The sequence below is a fragment of the Spea bombifrons genome, chromosome 8 (genome assembly GCF_027358695.1).
Source record: "Spea bombifrons isolate aSpeBom1 chromosome 8, aSpeBom1.2.pri, whole genome shotgun sequence".
In the NCBI taxonomy this organism is placed as follows: domain Eukaryota; kingdom Metazoa; phylum Chordata; class Amphibia; order Anura; family Pelobatidae; genus Spea; species Spea bombifrons.
In genome coordinates, this window is record NC_071094.1 from 26,873,426 (window position 1) to 26,901,113 (window position 27,688).

A 27,688-nucleotide genomic window follows, 5' to 3' on the forward strand; every position below is an offset into this window, starting at 1 on the left:
AGCTGTATCTGAGAAACTTGTACTTATGGAGTAGGCAAGAGGAGCATTACGGTGGTGTTTGGTGACTGCTGTAGATTGGCACTTTATTTTATCATATTTAGTATACTCATATTTAATGAATGTGTGTATACAATATATAAATATATATACTCAAAATTATAAGTGATGTCCCCAATTCTGTTATTGGTGAATTTACAGTGCTGTCAGATTTCAAATGGGGGGTTTCCTACTCTTGCCATGATGTCCTTTAAATGACGTTACGGGTGAAACCTGGTCTTTTTGCTTCGTCAACCGAGGAATTTGCTTCTGGAACAAAACTTGTCCCTGATCATGAGCTGTTGTGGATGGCATGTGAGCTGTAGCATGATTTAGAAGCCTCTCGTCCTGCTTGGTTTAGCTGTTAAGCCAGAGCACTGAGCCAGTAAAGGATGTTTAATCTGCAGGTTGCCAAGTGAAGCAAACAGCACACCGTGTATAAGTGTGCATGGCTGGGTTATGCTGTATTTATTGCCAACATATACACACACACATTCTTTTCTAAATGTACACAACAGTCCTAAAACAATAGTGCTACACATATAACTTCCTTCTGATTTGGTGCCTCATTCTGAAACCTTTATGGTGGTAACGTGCAGCTCAAGAGACTCGTCATGTCAGCACTTTCCATTTGTCCCCGTATCCTTAGTAACAGAAGGAGCGTGTCTTTTGTGTTGGAGGCTATATCTGGATCTGATAAAGCAGTCTTCTTAGTGTTTGAGTGAAGAATGTAGTGACCAGGCCATTTCACTCCATATAAAGTGAACCTCTCTTGCTGGTTCTGCAGTTCCCCGCTGCTCTATGATTACCCCTCCCCCACCTTCCGCTGTGAAACCTGTGCGACCTAAAGTCCTCCTGACACCTCTGTCAATACCTTGTGATATTTGTATACTCTTTCAAACCCGGAGCTGTCTTCATTGGTCATGGGAAAGTCACGCCACAGCTGTGTCTAAATAGTGAAACTTCTGATCCAGCCCAGCTGCATGAACTCTTGGTATCGTACCCCTCTGTCCAGTGTATCCCCTCATAACGGGGTCTTTAACTCGTTTGTTTGCATAATAGGCTATGCAGCGCTTGTTTAAATGTATACCATACCTTTATTTTCCTGTGCATTTTGAACAGTTATTTTCTTGTAGATAAGTCTTTATTCTAATTCACTGGACAGCGGATTGCGTTCTGCAGGCACTGCTTTGCTTGTTTGAAAATGTAAAGTAACGTTTTCAGCAGCGTCTTAATAAACGAGTTTTGAGACGTTAGCAAGCAATTAGGAACCGTAAATGATAAAAAAAAAAAAAACGGATTCTTGCAAATCACACAACTATATTAAAACCTTTAAACATGTTTCTGCTTGTGTTTATTTTTTTCTGTTATTTTGACATTTTTACAGTTTTCCCTGTGCTGCTTCTGTTTGCGTTGGTGGAGGTGAAGCTCTGAAATGAACACTAGAAGTGTAAATGATGGCGCTTAGTAAAAAGACGATAAGATCCACGTAAATAATGGCATATTTTAACAGATACAGAAGGGGCAAGCAGAGAAAAGAAAAATGTCTCTGCGCTAAGCGAGTCCCAGGCTCAAATAATACAAATGTGTATAATGAGGCCTAACAAACAGGTGTGAGCATGCTGCAAATACAGTGTATACAAAAAACTGTCTGCGCTTCTCACCATAATAAAGTTGGCAACAAATATATAAACATAATATAAATGAGAGGTTTTGGTTATATGAATTGGCCAAAGCATAATTAAGCTCACCCGCCACGTCAAGGCACACTCTCAATAGGGTGAGAACCTACTCTCACCTCCTACATAGTGGACACACAAAGCAGTTTATACTGCTACCAAAACCTTATTAATGTGTTGGGGGAGGTGCAATTAAACCTCCTCCGTATTAACCACATAATATACCGAAGGTGCATTGGTCTTTGCTTACTAGAGCTTAAAAGTACAGTCTAGTCCCAAAAAATGTACTTTTAATGCATTTTACTGCATGCAAATTGGAGCATATGGTCTCTAATTACTGCCATTAGAAAATAGCCCGTCCTGGGCTCGCTCCTCCACGGCTGCTTCAACTGAGACCAGGAACTTTTGTAGGTAGACTCGTTGCCAGCAAGATGTCGTTGTTCAAATAGCATACACGGGATCGTCTGCTTCTTCCGCCATTGATTTAGAAGGAAGCTCTCTTTGAGTAGAATTTGGCAGCTGTGGAGGACTTGACTTCATTGACTAAATATTGCATGATTCAATTTGCATGCGATGTATCCACTTGAGATCTTCTCTTCTGACATGTTCTGAACAGAGGTAGGCACCAACATATGCTCATGGTGGGCATTTACTGGAGTCTATGATGGACAATTTAATGATCAATGGGCCTTTACAAACCTTGCCACGCACACTGGTGTCCTTGTACGGACACTTTGCCTATCCCTGGGTCTGAACATATCTGAAGCTACCACAAAGCTCGTGCTCTGTTTACCCAGCTGGTAAAGATATCCCAGTGACTCTGCTTGTTTACTCGGTTACTTTGCATTGTCGGTTTATCTCGATGTGTCTTCATATGTTTTGACTTTGTTGCTGCACCCATCTTAAGATTGCCCCCTGTTTACATGCTTTTGTTTCAAAAATGTTACAAAGAAATCATCTGCCGGTTATTTTATGGCCGATGATTGTTGCTGCTTCACAATAAAGCCTGTTGTGTGTTTAAAACCCCATCACACCAAAGCCTGTACATGTACAGCCTCACAATGCATTTTCCTTAATGGGTTTAAAGACTATCCCTGTCCCTAATGATTCAGTTGTGTGCGGGGTATTTTTTAAAAATGTTTTAATTAGTCTATTTTTGGAAAAAATAACCTTACTTGAACTTCAGATGTCACGCTTGTTTCTTGTGCCTCTTGGTGTGTTTTGGTTTACTTTATTGTTCTTTTTCCATTAGTAGAGCTAGCTTTGAGGCTACTTTCACATTACAGTTGTACTGTTTGAATGTTCGATTTGAAAAACCTGTTGCTGGTTATGGAGATGTAATTTAATGCAGGTGTGGTTTTCTAATATTCTAGTCTTCCTCACCTATCGTGCTAGGAGTTTTGTGTAAACACACAACCATTGTCTGATTACCGCACAAATCACTTGACTCTGTGGATGTCTCTGCCCATAAGACGGAGGGGGGGGGTGGGTTTGTCTTCTTCTGCTTTGGAGTCACGCGAGGTCACAACCAAAATGTGCAGAGCTCCCGTCTTGCTTTTGATGTTGTAGATTGCAAATCCTATACCTTATCCATCAAGAATTTATAATGCGTTTTCAGATTTTTTCCAATCAAGTAAAAGAATTGTATTGTATCAGGTAGAGAATGGTGTGGTGACATTTCCAGTAACAGGGAGGCTTCTGAAGCATTTTCCGGATTAATGCGGGCATTATATATAGCAGTGTGAGATTTCCTCTTTGCTGCTGGTGTGTAGGGGAGGGGGTATTTATCTCGGAGCCTCCTACCTCTCAAGATCAAAAATATTCTGCTAATTGGAGAACGAGGGACTCATTTGAAAACATCACACCACAAACAGTTAATTTCTGTTAGAGAGAGACTTCCGTTAAGGGAATAATTTAAGAACCATTTGCATAAGGTATTGAATAAATTATATAAATGGAGATCCTTAGCATATTTTGGACTTTTTCTTATTGCAGATGTTAGCGAAAACAATTTCCTGAGTAATTGTTACACTATTTTGAATTTAATCCTCTTTAGTAATTGTCAAAATATTCACAAAATGAGTCTTTTTCATGCCAGAGATCTCTTAACCATGGGCAGAAATCGATGTATTGCTCTTGATGCATGAATGAAATATTTTACAGGGGATAACATGGTAACCGTTGTTTATAGGTCGTTTTATGAGCTGTGTTTCTGCAACGGTTAAGGAGAGCAGGATTGGTAGAAAATGGATATTCGCCGTATTGATTCTGTAGATCAGGGTGTAAAGGGATTGCTGGCTTTACAATCGTTTTCTTGATTGACCTTGGTTGGGCCAGGTCATGGTTCTTTAAATGGAACTGATGGCACTTAAATATTCCATGCAAATGTCACTCTTGGGCAGTCTGAGACCCTCAATGGGAGTTCTTTCCTGCCACTGATTGGCTGGCTGTCCATTTGTTGGTAGAAATTGTTTCTTAAAATGTAGGTCAATTTGATCTAGATCCAACCATGAAACAAACTTTCTTTTAATAGAATTTAATTGTTTAATGATCCTTTTTCTATGTTAATTTTTAGATAAAATGCAGTCCCTCAGACTGCTGGGGAGACTACACAGGAGTTTAATCTTTTACATTGGGCTCGATTCATTTTAAAGTGCAGTGGCCTAGATACAACCTTAACATATATGCTTCCGCTAAGTAAGAAAGTCTGCTCTGTTTTTCAGTGAGTGTTTATCATCATTATGTACACACAGACAACGTAGGATGTTCTCTGTGTTGAATACAGAGATTATTTCCTCCTCAATCCATTGTATAGAATATATATAGTACTTTCTCTCTTGGAAGTTAGTATTGTAAGCATTCACTAAAAATACATCTTTATAAAAAACAAAAGTGAACTGGGAACTTACGTATACTCCACTCTGGATAGCACAGGTTTAGTGTACTTTCTGTCAATTGCATCGATATGTGTAAATACATCCACCATTTAGGGCTCTTTTAGAAACTGATCTGTGCCCCACTACACATGCCAACCATGTAAGACAGGTTTAGCTGTCAACCAAGGAGCCTTAATTTTTTTATTCTTTTAATCAATCACTTCTACTTCGTGTGTGTGTATATATATATATATGTATAAATTGTGTGTGTGTGTGTATATATATACATATATATAATATATTGTGTGTGTGTGTGTATATATGTATGTCTGTGTGTTAACCCGTTTGTGACCAATGACCTGCCAGGTACGTCATGAAAATGTCCCTAATGACGTACCTGGTATGTCTTCTGGAAGAAAGTCTCACATTGCCATGAGGACACCAATGTAGCTGCTCTGAGACTGGATCAGTGAACCTACCGCGGATCCCCTGCACTTGTGTATGTGATCGCTGCAGCAGCCAATGACATACAAAGATAGTTAAATGACATAGGCAGTGGTTGAAAGCACTACCTTTTGTCTCTCTCTCTCCTCATTGTAATCACGAGCCGAAGACAGACAGAACTGTGTTGTTTTTTTTTGTGTTTTTTTTTACCTGGGGGTTAATTTATATTGTATGTATATGCGATTGTTGGGTAGTTAGTGTGGTAGTGAGTTAAGATCTACGAACAAAAATTGGACCTTAAAGGGTTACAATTTCACCTCTATTCCCAGAAGGACACCCCAATGGAACCCCCTCCTTTTTAAGTTGGAAATATGGCTTTTGTTTAATTAAGTTCATGCCTCAGGCATAAATGCAAGGAAATAGCTTATCTGGGTTCCATGTGGCACTAAAAATATCCTCCAAAAACTGGAGATGAATGAAGTTTTATAAATGAATTAGTGATGTTAGGCATGGCGGTAGAGTAATTGTGTGCCGGCATTGTTTATATTCATATTTGTATAGGAGCATATTATTGTCATTACCTTCAGTTACCTAAAAGGAATGTTTTCACACAGCTATGATTTTAATCACAACTAGGTATTTGGCATAGAAACAATGTTACTCTATGCCTGCCGAGTTAATCAGGAGTGATCTGACTGCTCCTGTTTTATGAAAATTTCCACTCCTCCCCTTGTTCCATGTCTCCTATAACCGATACATAGATTTGTGCAATTTTCCATTTCTGACAGAGATCTATCATACTTTTGTAATGTTTACTGACTCCTAAATGTCTTTTCTCATGACAAATGTAGCTGTGTATAATGGAAGTCCAACTGGAGACACGTTTTCTATTTATTCTTGTACAAAGTAGTAGTATCGTCTGGTATGGTATCTTTAGCTGTGGTCCTTTTTGGTCATTGTGTGCCCCCTCTTCCCAAACAGTGCTGATTTTGGCAGTGTGCTGTTAGTGTTGGAACAGGCCCTCTTGCTCAGTTGTTGGTCCTTCAAGGTCAGATCTCCCGTGTTCTTGACTTTGTTCTTGACAAAAAAAATGTATCATGGATCCCTTGTTAAAGACTAACCTTGTCCTCCATATGATCTATGAGTTTCTGGAAGACAGTTGTTAAATCTTTGTTTGGAATTAACCTACACAGACCTTCATCTTCTTGCCGTGGGAACCTCAACTGCCCTACACGCAACTCCCCTGCAAACACCCTCTTTAGTGAGTAAAACAATTTGTTTGATATGTACATTTCAAAGTCTACGCATACTCTGGAAGCTGCATACAGTGATCAAATGTATATAGAGAAATCTAGTTATGACTAAATCTTTACTGCTCTACAACAAGATCTATAATTTTGTTTGTTACTAGTTTTCCGAGAATCGCTACAGCGTCTTCCTAATCCTGGAAATGATTGCATCTAAGTGATGTGTAACTGTAGATAAGCAGGGGTGAGCCTAGGCTTGGTGGTGCCTGGGTGTAGTATTTCTTTGGCACCCTCCTGTAACTAACGCACACACAGGCTAACACTGAAACTCGCTCTAACTCCATACACTAACTCACTCTAACACTCTAGATTCATGCATACTCATACCATACACTCACACACTCCCTCACCTTATAGTAAGTCTATATTCAGACCCTGCCACACTAGCAAACAAAGTATGTATTTTTCAGAAGCAATATTATGTCAGGCAGAGCATTTCACAAATTGCCTTTGTGTAAGATTGTTCTGCACACAATATTTAATGTAGCCGGTGTAAGATACGTGCACCATTGAACAAATACATTCAAATATATTGATTCCTTTGTAGCCTACTACTAGTATATCGTCTGATCGTGTTACAGGTGGGGTTTAAAGCAACAATGAAACCTGCAAAGAGAACTGCTAAGGTTCTTTACAGGCACCAGAGAAAACCCTGCAGTTAGTGATGACGTGACTAGGGAAATGCCAACATTTTGCAGTGGGGACATTTAAACCGGATTCGTAGCAGAGCTCTGGTTTCACGCTGGTTACATTTCTACAGTCAGAGGGCTCGACTTGCTTTCTGAGTTTTGCCGCATCGGCTTTTGAGAACTGAACTAAGCTGAGCTGCTCAGATCCGGGTTGTTCAGATGCTCCCTTGTTTTTATGACCCGTTACGATGCATAAACTGCTTCCTGCACAACCAGCAGCTGCCACGCTACTCCTGCCGAGCTCCAGCCTCCCGGCAGCACGTAGAGCAGGAAAGGCAGCTCTGTACAGAGCCGGTACGTGTATCCAGCAGGTGATATCCTAGTCACCATGGCAACCTGGCTCCTGTATTTTGATAAGCCCTGGTACACTAGTGCCGTATTTGTTCCCCCAAAACCTTGTTACAATTTGATAGAGAACATTTTTTTTCTTCTGTTCACATTAAGATCAGTGCATTTTGCGTTAGGGAACTCTTTAGTCTCCAAATGTTCTCTGTATTAATGCATGGTGCAGTGTATTTCACGTGGACTCCAATACATTTTACTGAATGCGTTCTTTAGTTATTGGAGTTAGAAAATTAAGACTTGTGTCTCATTTTTCTCCTTCCCTGGCTGAACGTTTCTGTGTTTTGTATAGAAAATCTGTTGCGAGAATGCTGGATACTTGCTAATTGTGATACAGACTGATTAAGCAAACGTTAAAAACCTGCACAAAATGTTTTTGTTGTTTATCGACCTCTCTTTTTGCTGACTGTGTCATACGATGAGATGTAAACAGATTTCTTTGTATTCTTATTTGTCTTTGTGCTTTTCCTAAAGCCCGCTGTTTGTAACATGGAAGATAGGCCGCGACAAAAGGCTGCGTGGATGCATAGGAACCTTTTCTGCCATGAACCTGCATTCTGGTCTCAGGGAGTACACTCTTACCAGGTAAGACCAACTACCTTATTTTCCGGTGTACACATATCTGTATGGGGGGAGGATATGTTGTGTGCAAATAAGCTGCACTTAGATCTGGTTTTGTTAGTTAGGGGTTTTTATTATTTTTTATTGAATATAGTGTCCTTTTAATAAAACCCATGGGTCACTCTGAAGTTGTTGATTTCTGAGCAAAAGTTTACCTCCTATTAAGAACAAATTGAATATCTGTTTCCCTTGCTGTTTGACAGCTGTAGCTTTAAGTGCATTGGGCATGCCACAAGCTACTACGTAACAGATGCTGGATCCTAAAATGAATGGTCCTGGCTTGGCGAAGAGTGAATTCGTAGTTCAGGCCAAAACTCCTGCCTAATTTAATCATTTAAAGAATATGATCCATGACAACCCGATGGCTTTGTTTTAATCATTACTGTTCCTTATACCTTTGCTTTAAAATGTAAACTGTAAAGTATGGTCACAACTGTCTTGCATGCCTCTATAACATTCCCATTGGTAACACTTTCTAATGCATGGTATTAGTATTTTCCTTAATTCCAACTGGGCAAGTACTGCATTAGAGAAATCATTGGCTGAGAAAGGGAGCACAGTTTGCTTACTGAGAAATACTTTCAGATATAGTTTCAAGAGTAGATGTCGGACTATTGATGATTTGGCCTTTAGCAAGTTATTGTTCAGATTTTGGTAAATGACAACTCCATTGAATGTCCAAAGGCAGATCAACAAGTTGATTATTGTGAATCACGTATTTCCCACCTTTTAGTAGTCAGCCTGTTTAATATTTGTTTACATGGTGGAGTGAAACTTGTAAAGTACAATGAATTTGGGTAGAATTGGCCCTGAGAATAACCCACACATTCATGTATTGAATGCCCATTCAGCAAAGAAACCTATTCAGTAATCTGTGGTATCATATTTTACATAACAAGTGCCCTGCGTTTTGGGCTCAGTTCTACTGTGCTGTGTGGCCACATGGGCCTGTTGGGGAGATCCTGCAATCTCCCCTCACTGACCCAGGGAGGTGCGAAATCAGCTCTGACCTCCACTGTAGCTCCTCTGTTCACCTCGCGACACCCTGCAGCTGAGGGCCATGAAGTAGATCTTCCGGTGGCTACGCTTCCGACCCTACCCCACTCCCAACACAGGTTTCTCACTTTCAACGCCTAAACTGTTAGGGTTATGGTTTTATGTGCTTTACACCAGTAAAAGTTACCATGCAGTATATTATAAGTTAAGAAAACACACCACTCTGACCCAGCAGAGTAACTTCTACTATTTATTCTTTCACTGATTCCACCATATTATACCAATGTTGGGGTGTTTTTTTTTTTTTGTTTTTTTTTTAACAAATTTAACAGTGTGGAAACAAATATAATATTCCTTTCAGCAGGAACATTTGTTTACTTTCAAGCCATATACTGTAATTTTTATACATGATATAATCTTCTTGCCAAAAACAGTCTGTGGGAACCAATAGCGAGTTCTTGCATTTTAATTCCTGCGTGATGGCAGGTAGTATCATGACTACATTTAAGTATGGACGCATCAAGTTTACACTAAATGCAGAGAATCTGAGCAAAATGTAGCATATTAAGTTATGTCTTTGCTGCCCAGAGTTAAGAATTGAGTTGCATGGAATAGACCGCCATAATGCCTGCTGCCATACCGTCAACCGCCAAAAACAAATGTTACCTGCTGACGTACTGTTAAATAAGTTATGTTGAAACATTGTGCCATCCTAAGTGCCCTCCACCACCTGTCAAATTCACCCATCCTCTTGAATATAAAGAAGAATGGCAATTAGCCACGTATCACTGATCTTGATCTTTTATTGAGGATTGCAGCTCTCATCACCAAAAAGCACATTGTTCAGAAAAATGGGTGCACCAACAGTTAAAAAACGGATGCATAAAACAGTACATAGAAATGTTCTTCCTGGTGTTACTGTAGTATAATCACGACACTAAAAAGGACATTTGAGCTTTCCATAAAAATGTTTAGTTCTTCATAGTATTTGGTTTTCCATATATGGGGGGAAATTGCAGGGTTTTTTTTCGTTTTCATTCCGTGGCGTTTGTGCCATTATATCAGTCAATATTACAATTTCTTGGACAATACATGTAAGAAGAAAACAGCTTTAATAAAACCCCTACACAGTGTGATGGCAGATGACATGACATTCTATGCCAACGTGAAAAGGTGTGCCCGAAAACACCGTGACTGAAGTAGCGGGGTCCGATACCTGACCATACAGGGAACTGCCTTGCATTCCATGCAGCAGGCCCTCTGTCTGCAGTAAACATACACACACTGGCACTGTGTACATACACACACATACACTGACTCTGAACAACAGTACACACACATTACTCCCCCTCACCTCACAGAGACCTGCCATGCTGCTGCCCGTCTACTACCTCAGGGTCATGTAATGCATGTATTGCTTTGCAGCAGCTGCTTCACGGGCCCATACAGCCAAGTAGGGTGGGCCTGGATTCCCAATGGCGCCCCTGGCCATCGATACCACTTTGTTCTGTAAAACCTTGGGTGCCAAAGTAAATTCTAGTTACCATGGAGATCTGACAGCAGGGTTTGTCGAGCCCTGCCGTAACCTGCTGTGCTGTGAAAAGGTATTTGCCTCATTCCCGGTTCTCTTCTATTTTTGCATATTTGCCACGCTAATTTTAATATTAACCAGTTAACCCGAATAAACACAAAATGCAGGGTTTAAAAAAATAAAAAAGATGGTTTTTTTAAAAAATGATTTCATTTCTAGAAGGAGAAAAGCTAACACTACCTGGCCCTATGTGAAAAATGAATTGCCCCCTTTGTTACAAAATCAACCAATAGGCCAAATGTTTATAATTGGGTTCAATTTCACTAGACGCACCCAGGCATGATTACTGCCAGCCCTGCCTTGCAAAGTGAAGTAAGCTGAAAGGTCTCAAGAGCAGATGAGAAACAGTGATGGGAGTGGTTTTCCTATGGTGCCTTCGTGCTTTTTGTTGAAGTAACCCCAAACTAAGTATTCTCTTTTGTTGTCTTTGATAGTGTAACAGATCTCGGCACCCCAAATGGGTAAATCCGCTACAGTCAGCTTCCTCTGCTTCTCTGACTGCTGAACCTCCCGCTTATCATGAGACTGATGCCAGAATATCTGCCGTTAATGCCTTCCGATCAGCCGAGACCACATGCTTGAGAGTAAAATCAGGAATAGAGTTTAATGGGAAACACATTTAAACGGGACAAAGGGGTAATTTACATACAACAGTAACAGCCAAACACACGCAGCTTTCAATGAGGCCTCCTTTGAACACGGCTCGGTATTTGCACCCAGCCCAGTAGGGGGTTGCTATTGTAGTCTGTGGGGAGGATGGTACCCCGACTTATGGCTGAAACCGGTTATAACTGGATAGCAGTTCTTGGTGGAAAGACTGGCCATAGAGGTCTCTGTCCTGTAAGTTCTGACCCGTTGGAGAGTAAAACCACACATGAACCCCCTCCCGAAATGCAGGCATCCCAACTCTGACTGTGCCCCACAGTCAATTAGTCTCTAGTAATTGGGCAAACGTGGCATGCTGTACCAGGGGCAGAAGTGCCGAAGTAGCCCTTGTACCCAGCTACCCAAAAAGATGTGAACTTGTTTACTGACAAAAGGTATAAAAATGTTGAATTTTTAATACCGTATTTGCTCGATTTATAAGACGAGGTTTTTTTCAGAGCAAATGCTCTGAAAAATACCCCTCGTCTTATAATCGGGGTCGTCTTATAATCGACCTCAAATAGGTCTGACTATGAGACGACTAAGATCCAGATCCCCCGCAGCTGCAGGGGACCTGGATCCTCCTGTCTCCCGCGCCCACCCGCCCCACTTACCGGTACTTCTGAGTCCCCGGTGTGTAGCTGGGGCAGCGTGTAGATGTCTACGCGATTCGCGTAGACAACTTCCGCTGCAGCAGGAAGGAGGTGTGGCTAGCAGCGGGGATTGTCTGCGTCGATCGCGCAGACCTTCCCCGGCTGTCAGAGATCTGAGTTCCGCACCGGTCCCGGTGGGGATCTCTGACGGTCGGGGAAGGTCTGCGCGATGGACGCAGACAACCCCCGCTCCTAGCCACGCCTCCTTCCGGCTGCAGCGTAAGTGCGTGGGATCTACACGCTGCTCCGGCTACATGACAGGGAAGTCAGAAGCACCGGTAAGTTTGGGGGGGGGGCAGGGAGTGCTCTGTGAAATGCCTTTTAACCCCCTTAATGCCACTCTGCCTCCAGAAATGCCTTTTTAACCCTCTATACGCCACTCTGCCTCCTGAATGCCTCAAACCTCCCTATATGCCACTCTTCCCCATAATATGCCTTTTAACCCTCTAAATGCCAGAGTGGCATATAGGGGTATAAGGCATTTCTGGAGGCAGAGTGGCACATAGGCGTTAAAAGGCATATCATGGGGCACAGTGGCATATAGGGTTAAAAGGCATATCATGGGGCACAGTGGCATTTAGAGGGTTAAAAGGCATATCATGGGGCACAGTGGCATATAGGGGGTATAAGGCATTTCTGGGGCAGATGTGCATAACTGGGGGGCAGGTTGGAAAATGGAAATAAAACCAAAATATTTTTCTCAATCATAGCTTTTGTTAAAAAAAAAAATAGTTTAGATGAATTAACATTTACTGGTAAAACTCTTTTCCTATGGGGTCGTCTTATATTCAGGCTTTTTCTTTTCTTCCTAAATTAATATTCAGATTTGGGGGGTCGTCTTATAATCAGGGTCGTCTTATAATCGAGCAAATACGGTATTATTCATACTAAATGTTGAACTGCACATTTAAAAGTGCTCAAAAAACCCCCATCTGGCCTTGAAGAAATTGTGTATAATTGAGTCATAGCTAAACAAACATAAAAATATGAAAAAAAGCACAAAGTAGCCTTCGGGGGTAAATATACAACCAGACCATTTGAACTGTAGACGCTTTTATGTTTGTTGATCGTTCAGACCCTGTTCACACCGAGAAGCAATAGAAAGCATTGGCCGGTTACCTTTGCTTGGTCCACATGTATTAATCCATTTCTTAATCACTGAATTGTGGGAGATTACAGTCTGCATCCTCCTTTCTTTGGCGTCCAGAAGGTTTGGAGTGGGTAACACTGTACATAAAGCATACTTGGTATAGCAACATTTCTCTGTTTTATTACCTTAAATGACCCAAGCTGTAGATCCCTGCACGCTCTCCAGTCTGGTTTGGCACAGTGTATAGGGCGGGTATGGAAAGACTTTGTACCGTATTTGAGCCGTTTTTGCCTTGTGATGGAAAGTCTGTGGGATGGTAGTGTGCTGTTAATTTACAAAATGACGGATCAAGCCAAAAAAAAAAGCAAACATAATGCAAAGTGAGATCATGGTGCGTGTAGGAGACGTAACTCTGCGTTGACAGTCTTTGGCATGTGTTTTTATTTATTCTGATGTTGCATCCTTGCCACTCAGGAACATTTAACTCTTTTATGTTCTCAAGCAAACAACTTTACAGATCCAAAAATACAAAACAAAAGCATGCTGTATTTGAGGAGTGCTTCTACAACAAATACCATATTTGCTCAATTATAAGACGACCCCCCAAAATGTGAATATTAATTTAGGGGAAAAAAGAGAGCCTGAATAGAAGACTAAAGGAAAAAAACTTTACTAGTAAATATTAATTCACATGTAGACTATTGTTTCATATGTAATAAAAACTGAGAAAAATGCATTTCTTGTTTTTATTTCCTTTTTTGCCACTCTGCCCACCAGATAAGCCACTCTGCCCCCCCCTTACCAATGAGTCCCTGTGCTTCAGACTAGAGGACTGCATTGGGAGACGGGACCCTCCAAAAAACTTGCGGGCAGTCAAGCACAGTACCTGCGGGTCCCGGTAATCCCGTGCAGTCCCGCAAGGCTGCCTTCTCACTGCTCCATTAGTGTCTCCTATCTTGCTCCGCCTGGGAACAAGGCGGAGTCACGTCATGTGACATTGCTCCGCCTTGTTCCTGGGCCTAGGAAGAGAAGAGACGCTGTGAGGGAACAGCTCGAGGGCAGCCTTGCGGGACTGCGCTGGAAATCAGGTTAGGAGACAGGCGGGATTGGCCACAAATGTGGCGGGAGCGGGCGGGATTGGCCACAAATGTGGCAGGAGTGGGCGGGATTGGCCACAAATGTGGCGGGAGTGGGCGGGATTAGCCACAAATGTGGGCGGGATTGGCCACAAATGTGGCGGGAGCGGGCGGGATTGGCCACAAATGTGGCGAGAGCGGGCGGGATTGGCCACAAATGTGGCGGGAGCGGGGCGGGATTGGCCACAAATGTGGCGGGAGCGGGCGGGATTGGCCACAAATGTGGCGGGAGCGGAACACCCGCATTGCAGGAGTGGGGCGGGAGCGGGATTAAAAGCAGCGGGCAGGAGCAGGATTAAAAAAGCAGTCCGTCGCAGGGCTCTACTTCAGACTCCCTGGTGGGAAGAGGTAATAGCCATGGAAGAGAGACGCAGGTTGTTAGCGGAACAAAGAGGGTGGTTAGGGGTGTTTTTGGATAAGGGTAGATATGTAGGGCGTGCAGATTTGTTAAGGTGTCTGTAGATGGGATTCTGATAAATCTGTCTCAATTGCCAAGCAAAACAAGTGCATATGCTGGCTTGAGTGTACCTGTAAGGTAGACCTGTCACTTATCTATGTCCTACATTTAACAAAGCAAGAATTCAGCGAATATCATTAAAAAAACAAAACACCTATCTGAGGCATAAGTATCGGGCATTCTGTCACACTTTATGGCCATATATTGCTCAGCCCGCCCCTATGTCAAAGTACCACAAGTTTGGTGAGTCCTATGTAATTTTCCGTGGCTATATTGCTTACCAAGGAGCTGAATCGGTGGGACTGCTCTGCATTTAAACTCAAGACTATCAAGCAAAGAAAAGCCTTCTCTGGAATCCCCTATGTTTATGCCTTAGCTAGTGTTTGAATGGTATGCGATTAATTCTTCCTTTTGTTTGTGTACTTATTGGTGATTATTCTAGAATAGCTTGTGCACCTTTGAATATCATGTCCTACATTTGGCAAGTCATTATTACCCAATAAATGCAATATGTAACTTCTATTAGATGCTTTGGATTTTGGAAACATTGAGCGTTCAGTGGATGAGGAGCAGATGGTAAAAAGTGCGGATCCCATAAGTTAACGCAATAATTTTAGTTATTTCTCCAACTGTTCCTCCGCGCTCTTTCTAGTAATGAACCCTGCACTATAATGAACCCTGAGAATGGGCAGGTGCTACATATAACACCAGTTCGTCCAGCTTTATTGTGGAGCTGTAGGTAGATCGTACATCTGGCGAAGTTCTTTAAACATTTCTGGTAAAATTAAAGATGCTGTTCCACCTAGAGGGAATAAATTCCGTGTCTCCGAATTGCAGCCACAATTGCAGGCTGTCTTGTTCTGCATTTTCAGAATAAAATGAGTAATATTACCAGCTGCTTATCTATGTGCCCAGCACAAAAATATAGCCATCGGCTGCAGCCACCTGCACATGGCTGTGGCCACAGGAGAAAAAATGTTTTGGCTAGGACACTGATTTGGCTCTCGTTTGCCGCATAACTGGCTACGGTTAAGCATTTCTCAAGGACATACAAATAAGGAAATCTTTTGAAGAATCAGCAATATTAGGAATGTTCTGATGGCGCGTTTAGTTAAGTGGGTTAATCCTCAGAGTAGACAAAGCTCCTGTGCTTTGGGTGCCGTTCTTGTCACTCTTCATCCACCAATCTGTACTGTTCTAAATAACCCTTATTTTGGAATAATACTTTGTGTGGTCATGTACCTCTTATTTATGTTGCGTTGGGAGCTTACTCACCAGAGTGTTTATTAACATCAGTTCTTTAGGTTCCTGAACAGGGCAGGTAAGTTTAATAGTCTGTGGACTAGAAGAAACCTGTGTACGTTCAAGACGGGCTGTACGTGAAGATATTTTATTATAGAATTAACGTCGAAAAAGGGCAAAAAGCTGAGGGAACCATTTGACGCGTTTCGAACCTAAGTGCTTAATCGTAAGCTCCTTAGTATCATGAATTCTTAATTGCTACTTAACTTGTCACATTTGTGTTTAATTTCAATATAAATAAAACACCTTGACTTAATGTGGATACATTGTATCTATTAAATACTTTGTACGTGGAAAGGAAAAGGTTAAATTAAGTTAACATAAGTAAACTTCTCCCACAATAAGTAATAGGTAATCTTCACTCTTATATTAAACTAAGTTTAATAATGTGCCGGATTGTTCTATTCTATAGAGACGGGCCATCAAACTGCAATTCCAGGGATGTTGTTAATGTTAATTGAATGACCAGGGGCCAAGGTATTTTTGTCATAAATCACAGTATTGGCAAACCGATACGCAAGCTTTCAGGACATCAAGATCTCTTCAGGCATCATTAAGTCAAATGTATTCGCTTTTCATTACTGTAGAACGGTTAAGGGTGTCTATAGCTCGATGTAATGTTAAGGTACATTTTTATTTGATCCAGATTGAGTATTTTTTCACGTGTTTCTCTTATGCCGTTGGTTTCTGTTGCAGCTAAGGTCTGCCTTTCTCTCTTGCAGTGCCCTTAAAGATAGCCGTTTTCCCCCAATGACGAGGGATGAGCTGCCACGGCTATTCTGCTCAGTGTCTCTGCTTACAAACTTTGAAGATGTATGCGATTACTTGGACTGGGAGGTAAGATGGCTGGTGCATACAAGCCAAAGATGATGGCCACTCTTGGCTTATGGAAAATTGTTTGGGTCATGTATACTTGACTTTATGGGTACTGTTTGCGCCTCGAGGAAGCTTTGTGAGCTGCGGACACCACCCGGTTTGTAAAGAACAGGGGCGTTCAAGAACTGCGTAGAGTGATGAGCAGATTTCATTGGCTTCTATAATTTACCCATATTTTGAACTTTGCATTGGAACTGTTCTTTGTATATAATATATGAAAAGGTGAGGTCCGTTTGCGCTGCCTGGGTCACCCATCCTACCATTTAGGTGCACTGAATTTAGGGTTCGCTTAAAGTGGATTAATAACGCATCGGGACTAACCAGAAGGTGCTTTTCGTGAACTACAACTCTGGTGACTCTCAGCCATTCCAAAGGCTGACAGGGAATCCTGAAATGAACACAAACGGCTTAAGGTCTTTTAAGCATTTTAAGATATTTTAATAGACATGGCCAGGGTTTGATTCCAGTGCTTGTTTTATAGATCAGCAGTCTTTCATACTTATGGAGAACATATTCCTTTTTTTTATAGAATCTCATATATAATCATTAGTTATATTGACTTCCTGTGTGCTCATGGAATTTAGAAGCATGCTACCCAGCTCCAGATGCTCAACCCGCAAAGAAGATCTCTAGCTTTTCAATCGTTTCTGCTTGGTCATGACCACGAAAATGCCATTTTATGTAGGCAAATTCAGTTCTCATAAATGACCTTATGCACACGTGTGTAAAGATTAAATAGCCATATATTTTCCTTTTTTAAATAGTCAAATATTTTTTCAGGATTTTGTCAGAAGTTTCTTGCCTGTGGTGGATGATTCTGTTCCTGCAAAGGATGAAATAGAAAATAAAAGATGCAAGTGATTGCATTGCAGGCTCTCCCCCTGTTATACTGTTATTACTGGTAGTAAAGCACACCATACCCTTCCCAGCACCGACATGAGCTTGCTGGCTACTTTCTGCAGTTACTCTTTGTAGTAACTCGGTTCTGCCCAATGTCTTGGGGGATCTACTTTCTGGCTCTAAACACTAGAGAATTCAGGCTGCAAGCTGCTGCCGTCTAATAATCACTAGATGCTTATACAGATACCTTCGGCATTTGTGCTGCAATTCACAAAAATAGCAACCGGGTAAGTTTTTAAAGTGGGATCATAATGGGTTTCCTTTCCCCATGTCTGAGACAAATGTTCAAGCCTAAGATTATTGTTGGACCACTTGTTAACAGATAAACTCCCTTTTTTTCCTTGCAGTATATAACCTCGGCAAGACAAGTTTGGAATATAAGGGACAACCTTATGTCTGAGCATCCACTCAGCTTTAGAATTTGTTGTTGTATATACTGTCCTGAAATGTACTAATCAGACTGCCGGTTTCTTTCAGGTGGGTGTACATGGCATTAGAATAGAATTCATCAATGAAAAAGGATCCAAACGAACCGCCACGTACTTACCGGAGGTTGCAAAGGAGCAAGGTCATTGATGCACTTTATTTCATAACAATTGGTTAAAGATTTCAAACAAAAAAAAAATCAGATAAATCCCAAATTCAATGTGACCTTGCACTGATGTCAGATGGACCAATTTTTAATTGTAAGACTTCTATATTAAATTTGTATTATGATATTTCTGTAAATGCCCATATGGCTGTATTTGGTGGTAGCAGTAATGGGACTTTTAACAGGACTTTTCTTATATTAAGAACACTCTGACATAGTTCTGCTTTGTCAAAAATCCTCCCCTTGATGAGTGTCCATCTTGGCACCATTATCTCCTTTTGTGGTGGAATTCAGGATTAATAGGATTCTAAATATGTGATTTGACACATAAAAGTAAAAACCACAACAGAGTTGCTGAAAACAACAAAGGAAACCCAAAACAAATGTAGGTGACAGATCTTGACGCCTTAGTAATCGGTAAGAACTGGTGGTGCCTACTATTGCGCTAGAAGACTAAGACAGCAAAATGTTTATTGCCCAGATATTTCATAATGAAAACTCTTCTCCCCCGCCCTGTTTTTCATGTTAAATGCATGCTGGAGTCCATTTGGCTGTATGTAACTCAGATTATCAGTTATTGAAGTTAGAACATGACCATCTTCTCGTGTATCTCCTTCCCGTGTCCCGTTTACTTCAGCGGAGGTACTGCTGAGCTCGGGCAGTAAGTCTGTAGAGGCAGCCAGGAGAAAACTGGTCTTGTTTTCTCACCTCCCTAATTTATAAATGCCTGCATTCATTTGCATTCATTTGTTTTTGGGAACAGGCACAAATTAATTTCAACATGCATTTAAAAATGTCATTTTGGCACCCAGCAGTGTAAAAATACATATAGCGGTGAAAAAGACATTGGAGATAAACCAAAATCCGGGTTAAACTGGAAAGTCTCTGGAAACGGCAGACAAAATACAATATATAAAATGGTTTAAAAACTATACCAAAGGCATATAATTCAAGCATTGTGTATTATGTTGATCTCCTCACTTAGATGAGGTTATCTGTAGCATATTTTGTGTAAGACCTGCTTTTGGCCTATTTTGGCCCTTTTTGTGACACTGTGTTGTGAAGTCCTGTATAATCTGGGAGGCTAATGTCACAGACTCTTGTTTATACTAACTTCTTAATCTCTTTTCCCAAATATCGACCTCCTGAGCTGTTTTAAAATGTGTTGAATACATTATGTGCACCTCGATCTTGTTGGTTTTAGATCCCATCTCTGTTTTTGTTCATCTTCATTCAGACAGTTTGGTTATTGTGCAGCTGTTATATGGTTGTCATTCTATATAGACAGCTTTTTAGAAGTGGTCTTTTGCTGCCATCTCGGGTGGAAACTGCAGTGTCTATGTAGGAACGTGTAGAGAAACATTTATTCCAGACTTCATTACATATAAAAATAATGCCACTTTAAGAACTTGAAGCACAAACTCATTCTTCGGCCATCGTACGCAGTAGCACAGAGCAGACCTGATCTGGATCTCTAGATGGAGTGAAAACATCACTTCCACAGTTTGACTTGGCTTTTTTGCTTCTAATAAAAAGGAAGATATATATATATTTTACTCAATCACTCCATCTCCTACTGATTTTACAGACTAATAAGTCCGTAAAATAAAAATGCAGCCTTGTTTTGTGACTGTACTTATTGTGCTCCATGTGCTAATTGGGTGAAATAGTAATTTAATATAATGAGGCAAGTTTCACTTCCAATTAGTAAGATTTGTTGAAACAGCAAAGGAAAAAAAAATCTTAAATTGAAAGGAAATTTTTGGTGAATGGAATTAAATGAAAGTGGCCTGTGATATCACAGTGTCCTCTGAACTGTGTCAAGTTTTTTGCTGCATTAATTACAATGTACTGTGCAGAAAAAAAGGGAGTTTAAATAGTACGTAGTGATGTCATAACAGTGGGTTTTTCTAATTGTGTGTTAGTTCCTCAGTGGTCCCTGGTATATAAATGTAAGTCCTTGGTTATTAAGTCATTAAGCTGCATATACACATCATGGGTAAACGTTAGGTGGTAACCAGTTCATTGAACATAATTTTCCAAAATCTCAGCTGGCACCCTCTCCTGGGAGGAAGGCCTTTCCCTAAATACTGGCAAAGGGATTTGTTATTTACCCATAAGGCAGTTATTGAGGTGGGGCACTGTCTGGCGGCTAGGCCTGGCTCACATTGGCCATTCCAATTCATTCAGAAGGACTTCCATGGGGCTGAGGCCATTACTCCTTCACCAAGCATAAGAGTTGCAGTCACATTGGTAGTTATTTCTGACATCAAACTGAAGGTTGTATGCTGTGGTGCCTAATGTCGAAACAGTTTTGTCTACTTGGAACCCTTTGGCTCATGCAATTGCAATCTGCTGCTTTGCTGTGTTTAAAGTGTTTTTTTTTTATTTTGCATATATATATATAATATATATATATATATATATAATATATATATATATATATATAATATATATATATATATATATATATATATATATATATATATATATATATATATATATATATATATATATATATATATATATATATACACACACACACATGTACAGTGGCAAGTAAGCAAACTCTGGAATTACCTGGTTTTCAGCATTAATTGTTCATAAAATGTGTATCTACATCTAAGTCCCAAGTAGAGACTAACACAATTTGCTTAAGCTAATAACACACAATGATCTTATGTATTGTTTGAGCACATCCAATAAACATTCTCAGTACTGGTGTAAAATAAGTAAACCCTTGGATTTAATAACTGGTACTATGGCAGCAATAACCTCAAACAAGAACTCCCGGCAGCTGCGGATCAGACCTGCACAACGTTCAGGAGGAATTTTAGACCATTCTTCTTTACAGCACTGCTTAAGCTCGGGCATATTCCTAGGATGTCTGGTGTGAACAGCTTTCTTGAGGTCATTCCACAGCACCTCTAATGGGTTAAGGTTTGGGCACTAGGCAACTGCGGATTATCTTTTTTTAAAAACCTTTCTGTAGTTGATTTACATCGATGTTTAGGGACTTTGTCCTGCTGCATTACCTAACTTCTAATGACCGTCAGCTGGCAGACATGCATCCTGACATTATCCTGTATGATACCTTGATAAACTCATTGTCCCTTGATGGTAAGATGTCCAGGCCGCAAGGCAGCAAAACAGCCTTAAATCGTGATGTTCCTTCCACCATAGTTCACAGTTGGGATGATGTTTTCATGTTGGTATTCAGTGCCCTTTTTATGCACATAAAAGTGCTGTGTGTTCTTCCCAAGTAAAATTAACCTTCGTTTCATCCGTCTACAAAACATTTTCCCAATAGCGTCCCTTGTGTCCTGCCACAGACTCCAAGCCTGTTCAATGCTTTGCATATGGTAGACTCGTGACCTGAGATGTTAACCAGTTTCAATGATTCCTTTAAACCTTTAGCTGTTACTTTAGGTTTCCTATTTTACCTTATTGAGCATTCTGTGTTTTTTGCTCTTGGAGTCATCTAGGTTGGGCACCCACTTCAAGGAAGAGTAGCCACAGTACTAGATCGCATCCATTTATAAACAGTTTCTTACTGTGGACTGATGCATATGCAAACTCTTTGAAATTACTTTGTAACCCTTTCCAGCTTTATGCAAAACAACAATTATTGTAAGTCTTCTGGGATTTCTTCTTTGTTAGACATGGTCTCACATTCTTGAGATTTTTTTTTGTCAAGAGTAGCTCTAAACCACACCTCAAATCAGTTTCATTTATTAGACTCCATGTTTGCTAACTCCCAACTCCAATTAGCTTTTGTTGAAGTGATTAGCCTAGAGGTTCAGATACTTTTTCCATCCACACTGTAAATTCATTATGGTCAAGAACAGTACAATGTGTGTTATTGGTTAAAACGGATTGATCATATTTTAAGGCAGATTTATACATGCTGGGAATTCTAAGGTTCACATTTTCTTGCCACTTAATGTATATGTATACATAGTGTATGTATCTATGTTGAAAGAAATGGGGAAGGGCTATCATTGTCTTGCGAATGGCCAAATTGATAGTTTGTCCAATATTTTCTTTTTTTGTATAATCACAAGTCACTGTATGCACTGTTCCATTCATCATGTACTTAAAAGTTCTTCCCTTTTTGGTAGGCTGGGACCACATACAGACCATAGATTCCTTATTGAGGAAAGGTGGATACAAAGCTGCAATCAATAATGACTTCAGGAAAACGATTAAACTTACCAGGTAAGACCAAGACCAGCACCTTCTTCCTGCGCGTCCTGAGTAAAAATGTTAGTGATATGCATCTCGCTTAACGTTTATTTTTACTTAGCCAACCTTGTCCTCTTTGGATCAACACATTAAAGTGCTGGCTTCTTAGAATGGCTGGGGGCTTTACGCAGGCGGCTTAGTGTTTGTCATGCATGGCGCTTTAATAGAGTAGGGGGCTTTGAATGTTTAATATATTGGGGAATGGATATTCCCGGAATGCAAGAATTCATGTGATGTGCATCCACTGTGACACCGTTAACACCTGAGACGTATGCGCGACCCTTCCACACACGCACACCATTTTTCCAAAGGACCCAGTGAACGGGGCTTTTTACCCTGTCTCGTGGCCAAGCCTAGCCATGCAGCCCCTGCATCAAACTTGGGAAATAACCACAAATATTAAAGAAAACATTACATCTTACCTTTTCCCAAGTTCAGGTGAATGATTTTAAAGGGTATATTTCATGACAGGAAATTGATAAGGTAATACTGGCCTTACCACTGGCTGCCATCAGTCTCATCTTCTGTGAGGTGAGCTTTCAGACTAAATATTTCCAAGAAAAGCACAGGCAATCTGTGGTTTTTAGTAAATATACTAAAACCTCTGAGGCATCAGATCAGTTCCAGACATGCACAAACATTCCCTCCAAATAGAGACTTGATGGAAAAGATTTATTTATCCCCTGGTTAGCAGCAATGCAAATATTTTTAACTCTTCTGCTTTGTAATAAAACTGTCAATTTGCCAGTGGGTGTCATACTTTCAAAGGTCAGCAACTTGATGTAAGCTGAGTTCATGTAAAATGGCAAACAAAACTCATGCAGGGCCAGCCCAAGAAATTTAGCTGTCTGGGTCAAAGGATGAAAGGCTGCCCCAATCCCTACCAAAACCACACCCTCATTCATTGTTACATCATGTTAAATGATAACACTTTCATTCATGCCCTCGAACACACATTCACAATCTTATTCATGCCCTCTCTGTGTCCGTATGTTCTGTCGACTGCTTTCGTGTAGGGCTGCAACTAACGATTATTTTAATAATCGATTAGTTGGCCGATTTATTTTTTCGATTAATCGGATAAAATCTTTTTTTTTTTTCAAATAATGTAATAAACGTACAATTTACACTTTCATCTCTTTATCACAATGGCATTTCTCTATTCACCTTCTTATTTTACTGACATAATAAAAGCTACAAGAACCCAAACAGTGTTTCTCAAACTAGGTTTTAATACAAAGTTATTAGTAAATAATAATTCATGTTAACTATTTTTCATATTTAACAAAAACTATGAGAAAAAAGCCTTGTTTATATTTTCTTTTATTTACCAAACTGCCCCCAGTTATGCACATCTGACCCCCAGCTTGCCATTCTGCCCCCAGATATGCCTTATACCTCATATATGCCAAAGATTCCACTGTGCCCCCGATATGCCACTGTGCCCCCGATATGCCTTATACTCCTTATATACCAGTGATATGCAACTGAGCCCCCTGATATACCTTTTACCCCCAGATATGTCTTATGCCCCCCTGATATGCCTAATATCGATATGCCTTATACCCCCAGATATGCCTTATAACTTGCAATATGCCACTCGCCCCCATTTATGCCTAATACCTCCCTATATGCCACTGTGCACCCTTATATGCCACTCTGCCCTCCATAAATGCCCTGCACCACCCTGAAATTCATTATACTCCCTGATTCACCACTCTGCCTCCCTCAGATATGCCACTCTGAAATTCATTCTACCTCCCCTTATACACCACTCTACCTCCCCCTATACACCACTCTACCTCCCCCTATACACCACTCTACCTCCCCCTATACACCACTCTAACTCCCCCTATACACCACTCTAACTCCCCCAGATATGCCACTCTGCCTCCTTGAAATTCATTACACACCCATACACCACTCTGCTACCCTGAAATTCATTATACCCCCCATATAACACTATAACTCACCCGTACACCACTCTAACTCCTCCCCCTTAACATACACCACTCTGCCTCTCTCCCCCCCTCCCATATACCACTCTGCCTCCTGTCAGCAACGGAGGGAGTCGGGTAGAGAGGCAGAGTGGCGTATGGGAGGGGGGAGGAGGCAGAGTGGTGTATGGGAGGGTGTCTCCCATATACCACTCTGCCTCCCCCTCCCCCCATACACTGCTCTGCCCTTCTCCCGACTCCCTGGTGGTTTGTGAACCTCCGTTGCTGACAGGCACTTTCACTGCAGCTTCATAGAAGCCCCAGCGGAAGTGAAGGGGAGTAACGGAGGCTGTCTGTGCGCATCGCGCAGACCCCCACCAGCTGCAGATGATCTTCTGCAGGAGACCTCGATTCTCTGTCAGCCGGTGGGGGTCTGCGCGATGTGCACAGACAGCCTCCGTTACTCCCCTTCACTTCCGCTGGGGCTTCTACATCATGTGATGCTGGCGCTGCATCGTAGAAGCCCCAGCGGAAGTGGAGGGGAGAGACGGAAGTTGTCTGTGCGCATCGCACGGACACCCACCGGCTGACGGTGAGGGGAATCCAGGTCCCCTGCAGCGTTGCGAGGGATCTGGATTCTAGTGTTTATAATCCGATCTCTGTTTGAGGATTATATAAGGAGAGTTTTTTTTCAGAGCAAATGCTCTGAAAAACTCCTTTTTATAATCGATAAAAATCGATTGTCAACGATTTTCATTATCGATTATTGATTTATCGATTAGTTGTTGCAGCCCTACTTTCGTGTCTGTCTTCTTTCCCTCAGCTCCCCTTATTCTCTCGCCGCTTCTTTCTTTGTCAACTTATACAAGAACCTGGCCTCCTGGTGTACTTATATATGGTCTAAACTCTCTCGTTTTTCTCTTTTCCAGATACCGTAGTGAGAAAATGACCATGAGCTACTCTGAATACCTTTCCCACCGTCAGCACCATCACTTTCAAAATGGCATCGGACACCCCCTCCCACCATACAACCATTATTCCTGACACTGAGCCGCATGACCAGTCACTAGACCTCTCAGCGGAACTCTTCCCGGGAGAGCCAGCTCCCTCTTGGTCTAGCTATCTCTATTACTGTACCATTTTATGATGATTGTTTCCGTTGTCCTGTTGACGCATTGCTTGCCTAGCAATGCTAATCAGGGCAACGGGTGGGAAGAAACGCTAAGTACCCACAATTTATTTTTTTAATAGAATTAATTTGAGCTACTGAAGGGTTTTGCATTTTTTTCTTTGCAGCAGCATATGTTTTATTTTCTTTTACAGTTAACCTTTTACAGATATTGATCAAGTTTTTTTCTGTTGTGTATCAGATGATAGGTCGGGACACAAATATCTTGTTTGTGTATGTGCACTGAACTGGTCATATCGCCATTTTGTTTTAATCTCCTAGGATGTTATGATGCTGCTGTATACCGCTGAGGGTTGTCCTTTGGTCATTTCAGGTTTTTCATTTTCTCAACACCTGTGTTATTTCACAACAGCAAACATCTAACGTTTTACCCCAAACATCCTCAAAACACCAAAACTGTGCCTCAAAATTGTGTCCCTTTTCTCCCAATCTGTGATTTAACGCAAACTTCATTTGTGGCTGAAAGAACTTAGAATCTTACTATTTTTATTTTAGGGCAAATCCCCATCTATTTAACCAACACATCAATCTACACACAAAAAAATGATGTATGATCTTTGCAAATAGAAGCCATTTAGAAAGAGTAAAATGGCATTAGTGTTGTGTACCGGCTAAATTACTTTTTAAATCCTACCTCAGTGTTGCCTGGCAGTGTTATACTACAAGAGCTTTTAAGATACCCAACCCAATCTTACCAAGATCTGAGCACATAGTTCTACGTATCTGTCTTTATTCATAAATTATGCTCAAATAAATAGACCTGAACACAGCACCTGAATAAAGAGCATTTACTTGCCGACAGTAAGACAAAGCTCTGAGACCCAGTGTGTAAGCTCTTAACCGAGTCTCCGATGCAACAGGTTTTAGACTCGTGTCCCTTTCTGTTTCTTTTAATAATAGCTGTGCCATGTAAGAAGGATTGCTTTGACATGACTTTTGTTTCTGATTCTTTTCTTGATGTTACCCTCAAGTGCCATTAGCACTTCATAGCTTTACCGATCTCTCAGGCATGTACAATGTTTTCATTCTGCCGTCGCCCTAAGTGCTTTCACAGGTGCTGCATCGGTCTTTCAGTCCCGGGGGGGGCTAAAGGTTGAGTCGCAGGCCATCTCTTGGCAAAATGTTTTTGTAAATGAAGGGATAGCGAAAGGCAAAATAAGTAAGTAAAATGTCTAGTAGCTGCTTAAATCACTCTCCATCATCCAACTGTAGAAGATCTTGGTAGTCTGGCGTGGATTCTTTTGGATGTCTGTTGACGTACTACAACGCAACAAAACAATGCTTTTAATCCCTTTAATCTTTTGCGGTAGTGTTGGTTTTTTGTTTACAGATAAGGTTCGTACAGTTCTTTCAGCCATATAATCATTAAATGGAAAGAGGGGTGACGCCTATTGCCAGTGAAAGGGTTTTTGTTTGGATGCCTGTTATTTGTTACTCCCGTGGACCCCCACTATAGCTTTGAAGCTGGCAGATTGTAAGGTTCTTGGTAATCAGCAGCCAAGCCACACACTGTGAATGCAGTTTATCTGTGTCCCAACATGCTCTGGTTATTGGCATCCAAGCACCATCATTTCCTCGCATCTTGTAACCTATTATAATGTCGCACAGTTTTGGTTAATTTGTATATTTTATTCATTAACTTAGGTGAGCACAAGACTCATGATTTATGCTGCTGCAAAGAAAAAAACAACAACAAAAAAAAAAGAATTTTTTAGCAATACTGGTGCAGCGCAAATTTTGACCTTGTCTGCCCAGTTGCAAATGTTCATTCTTCAGAATGAACTTTAATATTTCTTTTCTTTTTTTATACTCTATGTATTTAAAGGTGCTAATCATTCTTGCACAGGGTCCTGTGACTGGTCATGCCAACTCAAGATCATATCAGATTTTTACTAATACTCGATATATGCAGATGTTATACAGATGTTTCTTACCATTGTAATAATTGATGAAATGCCAATCCTGCAGGTTTTGATAGTTCAAGGTCAGCAATACTTCCCAGCATGGCTTGGGGGAGAACAAAAAAAAAAACAACAAAAGGATTGTTTGTGTGCCCTTTTGTATCCAGCTTAGTGCAAAAGGCAT

At 41.0% G+C, this 27,688-nt stretch overlaps 1 protein-coding gene across 1 annotated transcript in view; it reads left to right on the forward strand.

The window, feature by feature from the left end:
• AMMECR1 (AMMECR nuclear protein 1) overlaps positions 1 to 26,131 on the forward strand; it is a 27,774-nt gene extending 1,643 nt beyond the window's left edge. Inside the window, exons 2-6 of the mRNA XM_053472648.1 lie at positions 7,848 to 7,958; positions 16,587 to 16,701; positions 18,118 to 18,208; positions 22,354 to 22,450; positions 25,344 to 26,131. Coding sequence (XP_053328623.1) covers positions 7,848 to 7,958; positions 16,587 to 16,701; positions 18,118 to 18,208; positions 22,354 to 22,450; positions 25,344 to 25,458 — 529 coding nt within the window. The 3' untranslated portion in view covers positions 25,459 to 26,131. The remainder of the gene's footprint in view (positions 1 to 7,847; positions 7,959 to 16,586; positions 16,702 to 18,117; positions 18,209 to 22,353; positions 22,451 to 25,343) is intronic.
• The last annotated feature ends 1,557 nt before the right edge of the window (positions 26,132 to 27,688 follow it).